The sequence below is a fragment of the Pseudophryne corroboree genome, chromosome 2, assembly GCF_028390025.1.
Source record: "Pseudophryne corroboree isolate aPseCor3 chromosome 2, aPseCor3.hap2, whole genome shotgun sequence".
Taxonomy (NCBI): Eukaryota; Metazoa; Chordata; class Amphibia; order Anura; family Myobatrachidae; genus Pseudophryne; species Pseudophryne corroboree.
This window is the reverse complement of record NC_086445.1, coordinates 1,023,067,034-1,023,087,202: the sequence shown is the minus strand read 5'-3', so window position 1 is coordinate 1,023,087,202 and position 20,169 is coordinate 1,023,067,034. Positions and strand designations below refer to the sequence as shown.

Genomic DNA, 20,169 nt, shown 5'->3' with positions numbered 1-20,169 from the left:
AAAGCGAAAATACACTCCCCCGTGGGCGGCGACTATGCGTTTGCACGACTGCTAAAAGTAGCTAGTGAGCGATCAACTCGGAATGAGGGCCCATGTGCACTGAGATGCAGATGTAACATGTGCAGAGAGAGTTAGATTTGGGTGGGGTGTGCTCAAACTGAAATCTAAATTGCAGTGTAAAAATAAAGCAGCCAGTATTTACCCTGCACAGAAACAATATAACCCACCCACATCTAACTCTCTCTGCACATGTTACATCTGCCCCACCTTTAGGGGGTAATTCCAAGTTGATCGCAGCAGGAATTTTGTGAGCAGTTGGGCAAAACCATGTGCACTGCAGGGGAGGCAGATTTAACATGTGCAGAGAGAGTTAGATTTGGGTGGGGTGTGTTCAATCTGCAATCTAATTTGCAGTGTAAAAATAAAGCAGCCAGTATTTACCCTGCACAGAAATAAAATAACCCACCCAAATCTAACTCTTTCTGCACATGTTATATCTGCCTCCCCTGCAGTGCACATGGTTTTGCCCAACTGCTAACAAAATTCCTGCTGCGATCAACTTGGAATTACCCCCATAGTGCACATGGTTTTGGCCAACAGCTAACAAATTTGCTTCTGCGATCAACTCTGAATTACCCCCAATGTTATAAAAAAAAGCTTGGAAATCTGTTCCTGGGTCGCATAATAGGCAGAAACCGTCTGAATAACTAGTCTGAGGCTGATCAGTCCTTTGTCTTGCACACAAATAGCACAGACAGTAGGAAGGGGGATGGTGGAGCAACAGATTATTGTGTAGGGACAGAGGCCACAGTGTGTGAGGGAAGAAGTGGGAAAAGCAGAGGTCTGTCCCTAGCAGCAGGTGGTTGCTGTTACCTGGACAGGGAGCCAGTGATCTGCACCTATGACAGACTAGGGCTGCAATCCAGGAACTCTGAACATTGTGCAAGAACAGGTTGGAGCAGCAGAGGGAGAGGGAGGTGGTTCTGTGCTGGGAGGGGCAGAGGGTTACCCTCTGCTGCCAGTCACTGGGGGAGGGGGAGCAGGTTTCTGGATGGGACTGATGAAGTTTCAGTCTGGGTGTTTTGGTGTCTGAGCACCTCTGATGGTTAGGGGTCCCTGGAGGTCCCAGTCTGCTCTATACCTGGAAGGGGTGTGTGTGCCTATGGAGTGCTATATACTGCCAGGAGGGAACTCTCAGGTTTAATCAGAGGTGAAGGAGACGGATGCAACAGGCTGCCCTGCTATCATATGCTGCACCATGGCACTGCTGGGACTGCTGTTTGTGTCTACCTGCATGTACTCAGGTAAGGGTGGGGGTGCTGTTGCCGTCTACCTGCATGCATACAGGTAAGGGTGGGGGTGCTGTTGCTGTCTAACTGCGTGTACACAGGTAAGGGTGGGGGTGCTGTTGCTGTCTACCTGCGTGTACACAGGTAAGGGTGGGGGTACTGCTGCTTACCTGCATGTACACAGGTAAGGGTGGGGTTGCTGCTGCTTACCTGCTTGTACACAGGTAAAGGTGGGGGCGCAGAGGTGCAGGTCTCTTTTTTTTTTTTTTTGTATATATAAACATATCACCCCACTCCCTAAACCTGTATTTATCAGTGGGGGCCACAGAGACAAGGCGCAGGTGTAACGCAGGTGTGGTAGATGCTGCACTGAGACACCTGCAGCATGGTCACGTGTGACTGTCCCCCAGGCCAGAGCTGTGTCACGTTAGCACAAGGCTCTATGGGAGCAGCAGCTTCTATGTAATGTAATGTATCCTATTTCAGCTGTGAGCTGCAGGCGGTACAGCACTGAGACCATGTTATTGTACCTGGAGGGATATTATATGTCAGGTGCTGGGTATACTAAAGGTCAGCAGTGTGGGAGCATGAAACATATTTTATATAGCAAATGCAGGCTTACTACTGCTGGGGGATGTCATTGCCATGGATTGCTGTTCCGGGTTAGTTTATGTTTTTGGCTCAGGTATTATTTATCCAGGGCATGCTGGATTCTGTAGTTCCACAAGTCATGTATGGGCACAGGTTGTCCAAACGTAGGCACATAATAAACTCTGTAAACTGTTTGTAGCTGTTGGCGGAGGTGACAGAGTTCTCTTTCAGACAGGAAAAGTTGTATTTACGCTGCTACTCCCTTTTTTTGGATGAAAGGAGCCTTCACATAACCATGTCCTGTTACATCAGCAAAAGGAGTGATCCGCCTGAAAACAGCCCTGTGTGCTCCATTTCCAGCCTGTGTGCTCTATTTCCAGCCTGTGTGTGCCAGCCTGTAGCACCCTCATACCGCTTTGTCTTTCTGTTTATTCCCAGTCTTGTTTTATTACAGAGTTTGTTTCCATTTGTAGCTGGTGTGAGGAGGTCATTAAATTGGGCCTATAAAGTAAACACAGTGGAGGCCTCCATTTTGTGGGGGGATCCACCCTGGACATATGACATCATACAGCAAGTGTTGGGGGGGGGAACACAGGAAGATGGCTGCCGGGCATGTCCTATTCCCCACAGCTTTCCATGCAGAGGGGTACCTGTCCAAAAACGGGTGACAGATGCTTCTTCAGGTTCTGTCACCATAGCGACCATGCCGCCCCCTCAGCCTTGCACCCTGTGCAGCGGCACAGGCCACACACGCCTCTTGTTACGGCTCTGTAAACAGATAACTTATTTCTCCTCGCGTAACGTGCTGTGTTGTTTTTTAGCCACTTGAAGAGATTTAGGGATCTATGTACTAAGCCTTGGAGAGAGAGAAAGTAGATGGAGATAAAGGAATCTATTTACTAAGCCTAGGAGAGAGATAACGCACCAGCCAATCAGCTCCTAACAGTCATTTTTTTCAAACACAGCCCGTAACATGGCAGGTAGGAGCTGATTGGCTGGTACTTTATCTCTCTCCACTTGATCTCTTTCCACGGCTTAGTACATAGACCTGTTAGAATTGAGAAATGTGAATTTGTCGGGTATTGCTCAATTAGTGAGCAGTGCATTGGGTTTACATAGGATTTGCCGGCGGACTGGATGCCGGCTGTCAGAATCCCGACAGCGGCATCCCGCCCACCAGGATGCCAGCAGTGGGGCGGGCGCTACGAGTGGCTTTCTCCACTCGCCACAGGATCTGTTCCCATTCTCTGGGTGTCCACGAATGGGAATAGCCCTGTTGAGCCAGTACTCCGGCTGCTGGGATCCCCACATCGGTATCCCGACAGCCGGCAAATGAAACGCATCCTGTGCATTGAAGGGTTTGACAGTGTTCTTGGAGAACATTATTCCTGAAAGCAAAAAAGACATCGGATTCGCCTAGCGGCAGATATACCACTAGCTACAACTTTGATTCCACAATAGGACCTGATTATTTTCGACATAGGAAATGTGCCGCCCCTTTGTGGGACACTGTAAAACATTTCACATTTATTCTGTACATTAACGTCTCCCGTTGTTTTATAGCATGCATAGATATAATTTATAGTAACCATTCTCTTGTAATGACCTGTAAATGTAATAATGGGATCGCCAGTAATGTGCAGATGTGAATCGTTTTCATGCCTGGAGGAATTGCTGAGTGGACAGGTCTGTAGGAGCCATGTGCGCAGTTCTGATACACAGATTATAAGAATGCCAATCGCCTGAGAAAGGAAGAGATAGATCGTTTACTTATTTCATTAAACATAAGTCATCTCCTCCTGTCAGTTGTTATTAATAAGCTGGCCGGTTGGTTGTTTCATGTACATGAATTACACCTATAATTACGGAATAAGGGTCTTATTGGTGGCCCATAGTGATTATACCCTAGGAAGCCCCATTTTTGTGTCAACTGTGAGCACACATACTGTACTTTAAAAGGATTATACATGGAAGACATGCTGGTTTGTGTTCTGTGGTCAGAAATCCTGCCATGCTGAGCTGTGACTGGACCTTTTTGTACCCTGGGCAGAAGAGAACATTGGTTCCCCCTCATCTTAGAGTAGGTGTTGCCTGATTAAGCTTGGGAAGCATACTGTGGAGGTTGTGCTGTCTTATTGATCTCTTTGCTAGGCTGACCCCCTAACCTTCACCTTTAGCCCCTTCAAACACACTGCTGATCTCTCCTACCTGTCCTCGCAGATTGTCTGCTGGCGTTGCTGCTGGTGTTACGATCAGTTGCTGTTTGGTCAGATCTTGCAATATTGGGGCCCTGTTTGGAAAAGGGTTAGATGCTATTCACCTACACAGTACGGATGGTGTAATGGATCGCATTACTACCTTACAGCACTGAGGTCATGGGTTCGATTCCCACCATGACCCTAACTGTGTGGAGTTTGTATATTCTCCCTGTGATGAGTGGATTTCCTTCGGGTGCTCCGGTTTCCTCCCACAGTCCAAAAATATACTGGTAGGTGAATTGGCTCCCAACAAAATTAACCCTAGTGTGAATGTGTATGTGCGTATACATGTCAGAGGGAATATAGATTGTAAGCTCCACTGGGGCAGGGACTGATGTGAATGGGCAAATGTTCTCTGTAATGCGCTGCGGAATACTGTATGTGTGCGCTATATATTAATAACTGGTAATAATATTCAAATCCTGGATAGCTGAGTAAAAAGTGAAGCCGCCCTCGCCCAAACCAGCTCAACATTAAATCTATAACACCCATAATTAGACCACTCCCCCCTCAACCTTAAATTAATATCATCCCCATGTACTAAACATAGTTATTTTCCCCAATAGCCCCAACTTTAAATTAATAACATTCTCATTTAATTATTAGGCCTTTTTCCACCAACCCATTGTCAAGTTAGTAGTATTCACATTATTCCCAGTGAGTCCCCACTTCTTTAATAGAAACCCCTTATTGGGTTAATAGCCTCTACAATATATTAATACGTTTCCAGGGGAGGGAAAGGTTACGCAGCACATAGGCCCTCATTCCGAGTTGTTCGCTTGCTAGCTGCTTTTAGCAGCTTTGCACACGCTAAGCCGCCGCCTACTGGGAGTGAATATTAGCTGTGCAGAATTGCGAACGAAAGGTTCGCAGAATTGCGAATAGAATAGCGATTAGAAATTTCTTAGCAGTTTCTGAGTAGCTCGAGACTTCTTCCTACACTGCGATCAGTTCAGTCAGTTTCGTTCCTGGTTTGACGTCACACACACGCCCAGCGTTCGCCCAACCACTCCCCCGTTTCTCCAGACACTCCCGCGTTTTTCCCTGACACGCCTGCGTTTTTTCACACACACCCATAAAACGGCCAGTTTCCGCCCAGAAACACCCACTTCCTGTCAATCACACTCCGATCAGCAGAACGATGAAAAATCTTCGTTAAGCCGTGAGTAAAATACCAAACTTTTGTGCTAATTTACTTGGCGCAGACGCACTGCGAACATTGCGCATGCGCAGTTTGCGACTTATCGCACCGATGCAAAGAAAAAGAACGAGCGAACAACTCGAAATGAGGGCCATAGTTGGGGATGGGTCAGCCACCCGATGCACAGTGACCATTACAGTATGAGAAAAGAGAACTCTGGGAAAGAAATAACACAGGGGGACCCAGGACGTCACCTCCTGCAGTCCAGGGCCTCCGAACCACTCCGGCTGTTAAGGTTCATACTCACTGAGCCTTCACACTCCTTACTCACTGGGTCAGCGCCTCCATCAGGTTTGCACCCTGGTAAATAATGCCTGAGAATCTTACCTGACCCTGAACCTGTTGTGGATGCATGTTAGGGTCATAATTGCTGAGTACAGTTAAAATGTACACAAGCTGCACATGGGAACCCAACTCAGGATCACAATCTTGACCTATGACCTCCTGTAAACACACAGGAGGTCTTATATATGATGATTACAAAAACTTATAAACCTATTAGAATATAGGGGGAGATGTTCAAAACAGAGAGAGAGAGAGAGAGAGAGAGAAAGTACCAACCAATCAGCTTTTGACTGTCATTTTCCAAACTACCATGACAGTTACAAGCTGATCGGTACTTTATCTCCGTTCACTTTATCTTTCTCCAAGATTCGATACATCTCCCCCAAAATAATTGATGTAAAGTCTGGGAACCAGCGTAGGAGATCCCAGTATGAGGCTGCAGCATAATTTAAGCAAACATATTTGTTGTTAGTAAATCATAGTTGCCTACCCTCCCTCATTCTGCAGGAGACTCCCTGAAATAGTAGCAATCTCCCTGACTCCCTGAAAAGTCCCTCAATCTCCCTGAAAAAAAGAGAAATCAGAGAGACATACATTCAAATGGGATCATCAGTGCCATTTCCCTGCCCTGAGTATAAGGCACAATGATCCCTATGGCTACATGCATTTTAAAGGTTTATTGTGGCCACTTACAGTATATGGAACCTCTTGTAAAACACAATACACAAACAAATCCTGCAAAATATGAGTATTTTCTTCAACAAGTAGAGCTTACTAACTTTGGGGCTCATTTACATTTGGATGTAAGTAATTTTCATGACACGTCCCTCAGATGTAGCAGTACACGCCCGCGCTGATAGGTGTTACTTTCACAATCTCCCTGAAATGCTTTTTCAAAAGTAGGCAAGTGTGTAGTAAGTAAATACAATAATATTACTAATTACCAAGTAACTAAACTGCTCATCGCCATAAAGATAGTAACAAAACTAAAACTACCGGTAACAAAGTACTTTAATTGCACCTAGCAATAGAAAAGGGGGAAGTTATTATATGTATATATATATATATCTCCTATATAATAGCCCTATTCTGTGACTTTGTGATTCATTTGCTAACGCTGGGCGGAGTCACAAGACTGGGCGGAGTTGGTCAAATGAGTCGCAGATCTGGCCAAATCTACAGGAGACTAGGAGCAGAAGCAGATAGTATGGGCATGGCACAGGCAGGGGTGCATACCTCCCAGCTTTCTGCAGGAGCTGTCTTCAGGCAGAAGGAGGGACACACACACACACACACACACACTCGGCGAAAAGGGGGCGTGGCTTCACGGGAGGGCCCCGTTTTCGTCAATGAGGGGGCTTGCCCAGCGCTCTGTGAGCTGCTGGCATGCCCCCAGGGGCTGATTATGAGTCCGGGGGGCCCAGGGCACTTGAGACAGTGGAGCCCTATCTCATTGCTGTGCCTGCTGTGGGATTAGGGGCGTGGCCTAATCGCGGGACGCGCGGCCACGCCCCCTTATGCAAATTCCGATTTTTATTTTTATTTTTTAAATGGGATTTTGGCCCCTCAGCTAGGGCTAAATCCAGAGGGGGTGGTCGCTCCCCCCTACACACCCGCACAGGCAGAAGAAAGCAGGGAGACTGCTGCCTCCCTGTAACACCACAGACCTGCCAATACACAGCAGCGTGTGCTGACTGTAGCACAATGCTGCCGCTGTTACCGCTGTTGCTGGTAGGACGGGGGAGCTTCTGAGATGGGACAGAGCTACTCGAGCCGGGGGGCCCCCTAAAACTGTGGGGCCAACGGTACGTACCCCCTACACCCCCCCCTCCCTAATCCGGCTCTGCACCGGGGGGGCCCCCTAAAACTGTGGGGCCAACGGTACGTACCCCCTACACCCCCCCCCCTTAATCCGTACCCCCTGATGCCCCCTCTCCCTCTGTCTCCACTATTCACCGCTGCTCTGCTGCTCTGCTAAGCAGAACAACGAGTACAGGAGCTTTCCAACTGCCCCCCCACCGCGGGACACTGCGACCCGCGGGTGGGACAGCGGGACAGACCCCCAAAAATGGGACTGTCCCGCGAAAATCGGGACATTTGGGAGGTATGGGGGTGGGTGAGGGGTATGTCATACAGACAGACGGGCACCGGCTCACTGTGTGCTTGACCCCCCACATCGGCATACTCAGCAGGGTCTCTCTGGCGCGGAGGAGCGTCACTTTCTAGCACACTATACGCTTCTTAGCTGCAGTTTTGTGGGGCACCTGCCGCTGTGCAGGTTCCGTACTGCCTCTGTTATCTCCAGCCCCGGCAACCCCACCGCTAGCTGCAGCGCTGCCACCCGCAGTGAGGTGCGCCCAGCTCATTCACACACTTTAGCTGGCGGGTAGCGCTGCAGAAATCCAAGCTGCATGCTATGACCCCCTCCTCCCTCCAGCCGCAGCATCTCCTGGGGGCTAACCAGTCATTTCCAGTCTCACCTTACCACAGTGCCCGGCAGCTGCGCGAGGTCTGCGGTGTGTGACTGAGGAGCGGGGGAGGGATGCGGACGGGCAGAGGAAGCAGGACTCCAGCCTGAGAGAATCAACCATGCCAAGTCTCCAGCAGCAGCAGATCCCAACAGGTTGGAGTGGAACAGCAGCAGCCAGCAGCAGTGACTCCGGTAAGACACATCTGTCTGTCACCACTGTTTTGTCCCTAATACCAATCTCTCCCGTGCCCTGTGTTCTGTCATGTCCCTGTCACCCCTGGCCTTGCCCTGCCACCCTTATCCTGGCCCTTTCACCCTTATCCTGGCCCTGTCACCCTTATCCTGGCCCTGTTACCCCTATCCTGGCCCTGTCACCCCTGTGCTTGCCCTGTCAACCCTATACTGGCCCCGTCACCCCTGTCCTGGTCCTGCCGCCCCTACCCTGGCCCTGTCACCCCTATCCTGTCCCTGTCATTTCTGTCCTGGCCCCGTCGCCCCTGTCCTGGCCCCGTCGCCCCTGTCCTGGCCCCGTCGCCCCTGTCCTGGCCCCGTCGCCCCTGTCCTGGCCCCGTCACCCCTGTCCTGGCACCGTCACCCCTGTTCTGACCCTGTCACCCCTGTTCTGACCCTGTCACCCCTGTTCTGACCCTGTCACCCCTGTCCTGGCCCCGTCAACCCTGTTCTGACCCTGTCACCCCTGTCCTGGCCCTGTTACTGCATACCCTCCAACTACCTTTTATGGCATGTACAGTACCCGCAGCGCCTCCAGACCTCTCCCCAATGCACCACACCTCCGCACCTTCCCCTCCACCACATGCGGCACTCCACCCCTCCCCCACATGCTGTGCCTCCAGACCCCCTACACCACCCGCGGCTCCCACTCCTCCGCCCCTTCACCACCCACAGCACCTCCAGGCCCCCTCCACCATTCACCCCCCTTATATGTCTCCCCCCCACACCTGCCCCCCTCCACCCGCAGCATCTGCAGACACCCTCCTCCATCCGCGGTCCCCCCCTCACCCACCCCTCCCCCACCAATGGCACCCCCGCACCTGCCCCTCCACCACCTGCAGCACCTCCGGACCTCCTTTCCCATCCACCGCACCACCCGTACCTGCCCCTACCCTACCCATGGTGCCTGCGGTCCCCTACCCCACCCCCGGCACTCCCATCCCTTCCCATCCCACAGCACCTCCGGAACCCTTCACCCATCCACAGCATCCCCACACCTGCCCCTCTCCCACCTGTGGCACCCCTGCCCCTCCCCCACCTGCAGTGCCTCCGGACCCCTCCCCCATCTGCATCCCCCACTCCTCTGCCTCTCCCCCACCCGCAGTACCTCCCGAACCTTCCCCATCCGGGCCCCACCCCCACTTCTGCCCCCCCTCCACCCACAGCATCTACATACACCATCCGCAGTCCCCCCCGCACCCGCTACATTCTGTACATCGTGCCCTGCAGGTGCTGTTCACGCTGTCGCAATGGGCTGTGCCTCCTTCACCATCGCACGCCCTTTCATTGTGCAATATTTAATCACTAACAAAGGAATGCAGGTAATACTCCATATAATACAAATATTAAACCCCAGAAAGGCATGCAAGGGTTAAGGGGGCGTAGCCCCTTGCGACGGTGTGAAGAGCGCCCGTAGGGCGCGATGAAGCACCTAGTATATATATATATATATATATATATATATATATATATATATATATATATATATATATATATATATATATATATATATATAGAGAGAGAGAAAATGTCCACAAAGTGGGGATGCACTCTCGCTGTGTAGAAACCAATCAATCAGAACAGTCACATGTCACCGTAGTTTTTAATGTCGACGTTTCGGCCTGTTGACAGGCCTTTCTCAAGACCGGTGAAACAGCAGATCAAATATTCAATAGTAGTAGCAGAAAAGAGATAAATATCTGTAAGGACAATAATAACAATCAAAATCACAAGCCTCGCCGGTCCCTGGGAAACCACACACCACAATATTAAAACAATATAAAAATTGTCACCAATTAAAATAAGTGTACACTATATTAGATTGTCACCCATGTGAATATCCTCCACCTAATAAATTGCTGATAACCCATACCTGTCACATATCATCCAACCTCATACAATATCAACTTCATATGATATCATATAGGGACGTCTCAGACAAGCGACACAGAACTCACTGTCCATACCGCTGGGATACAAAAGGGGCATAGAACCTAATTAGAATTACCACTCTAACAGCACCAGCTGATGTGATGTCAACCTTATATGTAAACAAAGGAAGAAGGAGATTACATAATAAACAGTCATCCTCACACTTGGATGCAGCCAAAGCTGTAAATATTCACAATGCTGCAAAAAAAATCGAAGTCAATCTCAGACAAATATGTATAATCAGAGTTAACCATAAAGACAAGCTAAGGGATAATCACCAACTTACTCAGGACTGGAGACGTCATGTATGTGACTGCATGACTCTCCTGACTCCAGAGTGTGCTTAAATACCGCGCCGACCGGAAGTGACGCGGTACCAGGAACTTATTAACAAAACTCCAAACAAATCCTCCAGGGCAGATAAGACTATTATCTATAGTCACAGTGCCCATCAGCGGGATCAAATCCACAGCCAGCATGGGTCTCACGGTCCCCATAAATCATCTACAGCCGTGGGTAACAAACCCGCGGGTCAGGGACAGGAAGTCGCGTCATCGTGCGTTCCACCAAGGCGGAAGTGCCGAAAATCTTCTCGATAAAATAAAAAAATAGCTTAGTGTGTAGCTTAACAGTTCATGTTTTCTAGATGTCCTTGCTGGAGCACAGGTGTATTAATTACTGTGTGATAGATCTCCTCTCTTTTTCTTACATTGTTATCCAGATTGTATTTTTATGTAGTCGCATTGTCGCAGGATTGTGTGTGTGACAGCGACACAATGGAAGGCTGTGTAACTCCTAGGGCGAGACACAACGGTGGGAAAACTACAGGTTCCGACTTTGCAGATTTGCAGAAGTTCAGTGATTTTGGCATTGTAACCCCCCCTCCCCCCAACTGTCCTGTTATACCCCTTTCACACCGCACAAATAACCCGGTATTGACCCAGTATATTGCCGGGTCGACACGGGTCACTGTACGGTGTGAAAGGGCCTATAGCAAATTCCTGAGTCACCTGACTCGGTAATGCCACCTGGGGATAAAGCAATGTTAATTCCAGGTTGAATACCGGGTCAGTGGCGGCGTGAATGGGTTGCCGGGTTGATCCGACCTGGGACCCGTTCACTACATCGGAAGAGGCGGCACAGAGATGAGCTCATCTCCCAACACCACCTCCGCCCCCACTGCCGGCTCCGCCCCCCGACGCTATGCCGGGTCAGGAAGCCAGTTGTTAGGGTCCAATTCCCGGGTGGGATCCGGCCTTTGCGATGTGAAAGGGGTATTACTGTGGCACATTTGTGGTCAAGATAGACAAGAAGTTCCAGGCCCTTGGTAATAAGGGAGGCACCATGTCCCCTCCACACTGTGTTGCAAATATGAGGCACCGTCTGTAGAAGGGTTTTGCCCGTACCATCTTTGGCATGGCCGTGCCAGTTTGGGGGGACGTGTAACCTTGGACACCCCACCTACACGTTCTCTCCCCCTGATAATGGTAACGTGCCTGGTCTGTGGGGTAGTAAGGGATATTTGGGCCTGCACTTGTAGCTCGGCCCAGGAGCGGCCATCATTTTCCTGCCACGTGTCTGAAACCATCCGAATACATCGCAACAGCAGCTTTGTGCATAACGCATGCGTTGCAGGTTGTTCAGTCGCACATAACGCCTGAACTGTCTGCGCATCGGCACTGCGCTGGGATTGCGTGCGCCAGGCCGCTAATGTTTTCTTACACATATTATGGTTTTCTACACTCCTACAATGGGAGGATTATTAAATGATTTATCGGTGACGTCTTCAGGTCGTACAATATATTTGCTTTTCTCTATCGTCCTAGTGGATGCTGGGGTTCCTGAAAGGACCATGGGGAATAGCGGCTCCGCAGGAGACAGGGCACAAAAAGTAAAGCTTTAGGATCAGGTGGTGTGCACTGGCTCCTCCCCCTATGACCCTCCTCCAAGCCTCAGTTAGATTTTTGTGCCCGGCCGAGAAGGGTGCAATCTAGGTGGCTCTCCTAAAGAGCTGCTTAGAAAAGTTTAGCTTAGGTTTTTTATTTTACAGTGAGTCCTGCTGGCAACAGGATCACTGCAACGAGGGACTTAGGGGAGAAGAAGTGAACTCACCTGCGTGCAGGATGGATTGGCTTCTTGGCTACTGGACATTAGCTCCAGAGGGACGATCACAGGTACAGCCTGGATGGTCACCGGAGCCTCGCCGCCGGCCCCCTTGCAGATGCTGAAACGAGAAGAGGTCCAGAATCGGCGGCAGAAGACTCCTCAGTCTTCTTAAGGTAGCGCACAGCACTGCAGCTGTGCGCCATTTTCCTCTCAGCACACTTCACACGGCAGTCACTGAGGGTGCAGGGCGCTGGGAGGGGGGCGCCCTGGGAGGCAAATGAAAACCTTTTTTGGCTAAAAATACCTCACATATAGCCTCCGGGGGCTATATGGAGATATTTAACCCCTGCCAGAATCCACTAAAGAGCGGGAGACGAGCCCGCCGAAAAAGGGGCGGGGCCTATCTCCTCAGCACACAGCGCCATTTTCCCTCACAGAAAGGCTGGAGGGAAGGCTCCCAGGCTCTCCCCTGCACTGCACTACAGAAACAGGGTTAAAACAGAGAGGGGGGGCACTAATTTGGCGTTAGAAATATATAAAAAGATGCTATAAGGGAAAACACTTATATAAGGTTGTCCCTATATAATTATAGCGTTTTTGGTGTGTGCTGGCAAACTCTCCCTCTGTCTCTCCAAAGGGCTAGTGGGTCCTGTCCTCTATCAGAGCATTCCCTGTGTGTGTGCTGTGTGTCGGTACGTGTGTGTCGACATGTATGAGGACGATGTTGGTGAGGAGGCGGAGCAATTGCCTGTAATGGTGATGTCACTCTCTAGGGAGTCGACACCGGAATGGATGGCTTATTTAGGGAATTACGTGATAATGTCAACACGATGCAAGGTCGGTTGACGACATGAGACGGCCGACAAACAATTAGTACCGGTCCAGACGTCTCAAAAACACCGTCAGGGGTTTTTAAAACGCCCGTTTACTTTAGTCGGTCGACACAGACACAGACACGGACACTGAATCCAGTGTCGACGGTGAATAAACAAACGTATTCCTTATTAGGGCCACACGTTAAGGGCAATGAAGGAGATGTTACATATTTCTGATACTACAAGTACCACAAAAGAGGGTATTATGTGGGATGTGAAAAAACTACCGTAGTTTTTCCTGAATCAGATAAATTAAATGAAGTGTGTGATGATGCGTGGGTTCCCCCCGATAGAAAATTATGGGCGGTATACCTTTTCCCGCCAGAAGTTAGGGCGCGTTGGGAAACACCCCTTAGGGTGAATAAGGCGCTCACACGCTTATCAAAACAAGTGGCGGTACCGTCTATAGATAGGGCCGTCCTCAAGGAGCCAGCTGACAGGAGGCTGGAAAATATCATAAAAAGTATATACACACATACTGGTGTTATACTGCGACCAGCGATCGCCTCAGCCTGGATGTGCAGAGCTGGGGTGGCTTGGTCGGATTCCCTGACTTAAAATATTGATACCCTTGACAGGGACAGTATTTTATTGACTATAGAGCATTTAAAGGATGCATTTTCTATATATGCGAGATGCACAGAGGGATATTTGCACTCTGGCATCAAGAGTAAGTGCGATGTCCATATCTGCCAGAAGATGTTTATGGACACGACAGTGGTCAGGTGATGCAGATTCCAAACGGCACAAAGGTGTATTGCCGTATAAAGGAAGAGGAGTTATTTGGGGTCGGTCCATCGGACCTGGTGGCCACGGCAACTGCTGGAAAATCCACCGTTTTTACCCTAAGTCACATCTCTGCAGAAAAAGACACCGTCTTTTCAGCCTCAGTCCTTTCGTCCCTATAAGAGTCATATCTGTCCAGGGATAGAGGAAAGGGAAGAAGACTGCAGCAGGCAGCCCTTCCCCAGGAAAAGAAGCGTTCTACCGCTTCTGCCAAGCTCTCAACATGACGCTGGGACCGTACAGGACCCCTGGATCCTACAAGTAGTATCCCAGGGGTACAGGTTGGAATGTCGAGACGGTTCCCCTTCGCAGGCTCCTGGAGTCTGGTTTACCAAGGTCTCCCTCCGACAAGGAGGCAGTATGGGAAACAATTCACAAGCTGTATTCCCAGCAGGTGATAATCAAATTACCCCTCCTACAACAAGAAAAGGGGTATTATTCCACACTATATTGTGGTACTGAAGCCAGAAGGCTAGGTGAGACCTATTCTAAATCTAAAAAAAATTTGAACACTTACAAAGGTTCAAATCATGATGGAGTCACTCAGAGCAGTGATAACGAACCAGGAAGAAGAGGACTATATAGTGTCCCGAGACATGAGGGATGCTTACCTCCATGTCCCAAATTTGCCCTTCTCACTAAGGGTACCTCAGGTTCGTGGTACAGAACTGTCACTATCAGTTTCAGACGCTGCCGTTTGGATTGTCCACGGCACCCCGGGTCTTTACCAAGGTAATGGCCGAAATGATGATTCTTCTTCGAAGAAAAGGCGTCTAAATTATCCCTTACTTGGACGATCTCCTGATAAGGGCAAAGTCCAAGGAACAGTTGGAGGTCGGAGTAGCATTATCTCGGATACTGCTACAACAGCACGGGTGGATTCTAAATATTCCAAAATCGCAGCTGATCCCGACGACAAGTCTGCTGTGCCTAGGGATGATTCTGGACACAGTCCAGAAAAAGGTGTTTCTCCCGGAAGAGAAAGCCAGGGAGTTATCCGAGCTAGTCAGGAACCTCCTAAAATCAGTGCATCATTGCACAAGGGCCATGGTAAAAAAATGGTGACTTCCTTCGAAGCAATTCCAGTCGGCAGATTTCATGCAAGAACTTTTCAGTGGGATCTGCTGGACAAATGGTCCGGATCGCATCTTCAGATGCATCAGCGGATAACCCTATATCCAAGGACAAGGGTGTCTCTCCTGTGGTGGTTACAGAGTGCTCATCTTCTAGAGGGCCGCAGATTCGGCATTCAGTTTTGGATGTTGGTGACCACGGAGGCCAGCCCGAGAGGCTGGGGAGCAGTCACACAAGGAAAAAATTTCCAGGGAGTGTGATCAAGTCTGGAGACTTTTCTCCACATAAATATAGCTAAGGGTAAATTTATAATGCTCTACGCTTAGCAAGACCTCTGCTTCAAGGTCAGCCGGTATTGATCCAGTGGGATAAAACATCACGGCAGTCGCCCACGTAAATAGACAGGGCGGCACAAGAAGCAGGAGGGCAGTGGCAAAAACTGCAAGGACTTTTCGCTGGGCGGAAAATCATGTGATAGCACTGTCAGCAGTGTTTCATTCCGGGAATGGAAACTGGGAAGCAGACTTCCTCAGTAGGCACGACCTCCACCCGGCAGAGTGGGAACTTCATGGGGAAGTTTTCCACATGATTGTAAACCGTTGGGAATTACCAAAGGTGGACATGATGGCGTCCCGTCTGAACAAAAAACGGGACAGGTATTGCGCCAGGTTAAGAGACCCTCAGGCAATAGCTGTGGACGTTCTGGTAACACCGTGGGTGTACCAGTCGGTGTATGTGTTCCATCCTCTGCTTTTCATACCTAAGGTACTGAGAATTATAAGACGTAGAGGAGTAAGAACTATACTCATGGCTCCGGATTGGCCAAGAAGGACTTGGTACCCGGAACTTCAAGAGATGCTCACAGAGGACTTATGGCCTCTGCCGCTAAGAAGGGACTTTTTTCAGCAAGTACCATGTCTGTTCCAAGACTTACCGCAGCTGCGTTTGACGGCATGGCGGTGGAACGCCGGATCCTAAGGGAAAAGGCATTCAGGAAGAGGTCATTCCTACCCTGGTCAAAGCCAGAAAGGAGGTGACCGCACAACATTATCACCACATGTGGCGAAAATATGTTGCGTGGTGTGAGGCCAGGAAGGCCCCACGAAGAAATTTCAACTCGGTCGATTCCTGCATTTCCTGCAAACAGGGGTGTCTATGGGCCTCAAATTGGGGTCCATTAAGGTTCAAATTTCGGCCCTGTCGATTTTTCTTCCAGAAAGAATTGGCTTCAGTTCCTGAAGTCCAGAAGTTTGTCAAGGGAGTATTGCATATACAACCCCCTTTTGTGCCTCCAGTGGCACTGTGGGATCTCAACGTAGTTCTGGGATTCCTCAAAACACATTGGTTTAAAACCAGTCAAATCTGTGGATTTGAAGCATCTAACATGAAAAGTGAACATGCTCTTGGACCTGGCCTGGACCAGGCGAGTGTAAAATTGGTGGTTTTTTTCTCAAAAAAGCCCATATCTGTTTGTCCATTCGGACAGGGCAGAGCTGCGGACTCGTCCCCAGTTCTCTCCCTAAGGTGGTGTCAGTGTTTCACCTGAACCAGCTTATTGTGGTGTCTTGCGCCTACTAGGGACTTGGAGGACTCCAAGTTGCTAGATGTGGTCAGGGCCCTGAAAATATAGGTTCCAGGACGGCTGGAGTCAGGAAAACTGACTTGCTGTTATCCTGTATGCACCCAACAAACTGGGTGCTCTTGCTTCTAAGCAGACTTTTGCTAGTTGGATGTGTAATACAATTCAGCTTGCACATTCTGTGGCAGGCCTGCCACAGCCAAAATATGTAAATGCCCATTCCACAAGGAAGGTGGGCTCATCTTGGGCGGCTGCCCGAGGGGTCTCGGCTTTACAACTTTGCCGAGCGGCTATTTAGTCAGGGGCAAACACGTTTGTAAAATCCTACAAATTTGATAACCTGGCTAAGGAGGACCTGGAGTTCTCTCATTCGGTGCTGCAGAGTCATCCGCACTCTCCCGCCCGTTTGGGAGCTTTGGTATAATCCCCATGGTCCTGACGGAGTCCCCAGCATCCACTAGGACGTCAGAGAAAATAAGAATTTACTTACCGATAATTCTATTTCTCGGAGTCCGTAGTGGATGCTGGGCGCCCATCCCAAGTGCGGATTATCTGCAATACTTGTACATAGTTACAAAAATCGGGTTATTATTGTTGTGAGCCATCTTTCAGAGGCTCCGCTGTTATCATACTGTTAACTGGGTTCAGATCACAAGTTGTACGGTGTGATTGGTGTGGCTGGTATGAGTCTTACCCGGGATTCATAAATCCTTCCTTATTGTGTACGCTCGTCCGGGCACAGTATCCTAACTGAGGCTTGGAGGAGGGTCATAGGGGGAGGAGCCAGTGCACACCACCTGATCGGAAAGCTTTACTTTTTGTGCCCTGTCTCCTGCGGAGCCGCTATTCCCCATGGTCCTTTCAGGAACCCCAGCATCCACTACGGACTCCGAGAAATAGAATTATCGGTAAGTAAATTCTTATTTTTTGTATTTACATTTGGATGCCTTTCCTAATGGATAAGGAATGGATTACGTGCGTTAGTTCTGCCACATTGCGGCGTACGCCTGCGGTGTGTTCCTCGCTGCAGTAACCATCTCCTGGCTGTGAGCTATAGATTGTACCTGGACCTCGTACAGTGCATCCATTACTGTGACGCTACGCGCTCGGGTCAGGTGACTATTATGTAAGTTGTGAAGCCAAATCTGGGGGTGATTACTTCTGCATGGAAGACATTGCTCCAGTCTGTGGGGTTTCTGTACACCCCTGTCATAGCCTTATGTCATTCCCTGTGACAGATACCTCCTAGAAAGACATGCTACTGTACAAGAGTCCTGTTCCGCTGTCTAATTAGTCAGGGGGTGAAATGCATTAAATACAAAAATGAGGTGCATAAAGGATTGGCGCAGCCTTTCATCCAGAGTATATGTTGTGTGTAGCTACAGGAATCTGTGTTATAATGAGCTATTCTAGCACCCACTGTGCTAATTAGCTTGGAATGAATCCTGAATGTGTCGCACTCAGGTCAGAATGCAGCTGCATTGTACAGGTTGAGTATCCCATATCCAAATATTCCGAAATACGGAATATTCCGAAATACGGAATATTCCGAAATACGGACTTTTTTGAGTGAGAGTGAAATAGTGAAACCTTTGTTTTCTGATGGCTCAATGTACACAAACTTTGTTTAATACACAAAGTTATTAAAAATATTGTATTTAATGACCTTCAGGCTGTGTGTATAAGGTGTATATGAAACATAAATGAATTGTGTGAATGTACACACACTTTGTTTAATGCACAAAGTTATAAAATATATTGGCTAAAATGACCTTCAGGCTGTGTGTATAAGGTGTATATGTAACATAAATGCATTCTGTGCTTAGATTTAGGTCCCATCGCCATGATATCTCATTATGGTATGCAATTATTCCAAAATACGGAAAAATCCGATATCCAAAATACCTCTGGTCCCAAGCATTTTGGATAAGGGAGACTCAACCTGTATTTGTATTAATGAACTGCGCTGTAGCCACCATAATACACCTTTGCATATGTCCACGTGACTCTGGGTTCACTGCACCTCACATTGGGGGTAATTCAGACCTGATCGTAGCAGCAAATTTGTTAGCAGTTGGGCAAAACCATGTGCACTGCAGGAGGAGGAGGGGGGGGGGGGGGGGCGGCGCAGATATAACGTGCAGAGAGAGTTATATTTGGGTGGGTTATATTGTTTCTGTGCAGGGTAAATACTGGCTGCTTTATTTTTACACTGCAATTTAGCTTTCAGTTTGAACACACCCCACCCAAATCGAACTCTCTCTGCACGTGTGATTCAGACCCGATCGCACGCTGCATTTTTTCGCAGCCGTGCTATCGGGTCTGAAAACTGCACATACATGTGACCCGCAATGCGCAGGCACGTCGGCCGCCGGCGCCGGCCGTCACCGGGCATCAACAAATCTTACGAAGAAAGCGATCGCACCGGTGATCGCAAGAAGATGGACAGGCAGAAGGCGTTCATGGGCGGCAACTCACCATTTCCGGCCGTTTCCAGGGAGGGTTCCTGACGTCAGAGTAAGTTATGGGCTGTGCACAAACTTTTGTTTTAGTGCAGTCCACTGCACAGCCAATTGCACCCCTGCAAAGCGTTCACCCCCTTCCCTGTAGGTAATCGCCGCCTACAGGGGGGGGGGGTAAACGCTTTGCAGCAGTGCAAAAAATAGCCTGCGTGCGACCAGGTCGGAATTAGGCCCATGGTTTTGCCCAACTGCTAGCAAATTTGCTGCTGCGATCAACTCGGAGTTACCCTCATTAAGTGAAAAAAGTGGGAGATTCTTGGGGGGGTATTCAGTTGTTTGAAAAGTCGGCTAGGTGTCTGTTTTTTCCTATCTAATAGATAGGGAAAAAAAGGAACCTAGCCGACTTTTCAAACAATTGCATTCCCCCTTAGAGTTGGCAGGACTGAGGCATTTCAGGAGTGTTGCGGCTGTCTAGCAAGAGTTGTCTCCTATTCTGAGTCATTAGTCCGCCAAAGGGGACGCCTGTTCAGTGGGACCTCTTACACCCAGTAAAAGCGCACGGGAAAAAAAAAATCTGCTAGCCTTACTCAGCATTTACTGGACTACATTTGTAAGCCCTCACGCAATCCTTTCCCCCTTACACCTCTAACCTCCCTGCATATGCTTGTTCTGCCAATGACAGCCTGTCCCTGCCTCCAGGTTTTCTCCTGCGCCGCTCCTCACCGCTGGAACTCTCTCCCTAGCTAATTCTACAGCTCTCTCAAAAGCTTCAAACAGGCTCTCAAAACTTATTTATTTAACCATGCCTTTTGGTGCCTCACACGCTGACTCCTCTGCATCACCTGTGTTATATCATTGTGTATCTATCTATTCCCCGTCCTCTCAATAGACCCTGGGCCTAACCAAGCAACCTGAGTAACCTCTATCTGAAAGTACATCAAAGAATGATCAGACTCTGCAGAGGTCACATTTCCTGTACGTTGCGGATGACCTTTGTGTTGCGGGATAAATAATAAAAAATTGTGTTAAA

The 20,169-nt window shown here is 49.1% G+C and overlaps 1 protein-coding gene across 3 annotated transcripts in view; it reads left to right on the top strand.

The window, feature by feature from the left end:
* The first annotated feature begins 976 nt into the window (after positions 1 to 976).
* The window catches only part of ILDR1 (immunoglobulin like domain containing receptor 1), a 107,869-nt gene continuing 88,676 nt past the window's right edge, over positions 977 to 20,169 (top strand). The window contains exon 1 of one of the 3 annotated variants that reach the window (XM_063956723.1): positions 977 to 1,304. In XM_063956723.1, coding sequence (XP_063812793.1) covers positions 1,259 to 1,304 — 46 coding nt within the window. In that variant the 5' untranslated portion in view covers positions 977 to 1,258. Of the gene's footprint in view, positions 1,305 to 1,463; positions 1,474 to 1,792; positions 1,860 to 20,169 lie in introns of those variants that run through there. The other 2 variants (XM_063956724.1, XM_063956722.1) reach the window with 2 other exon arrangements.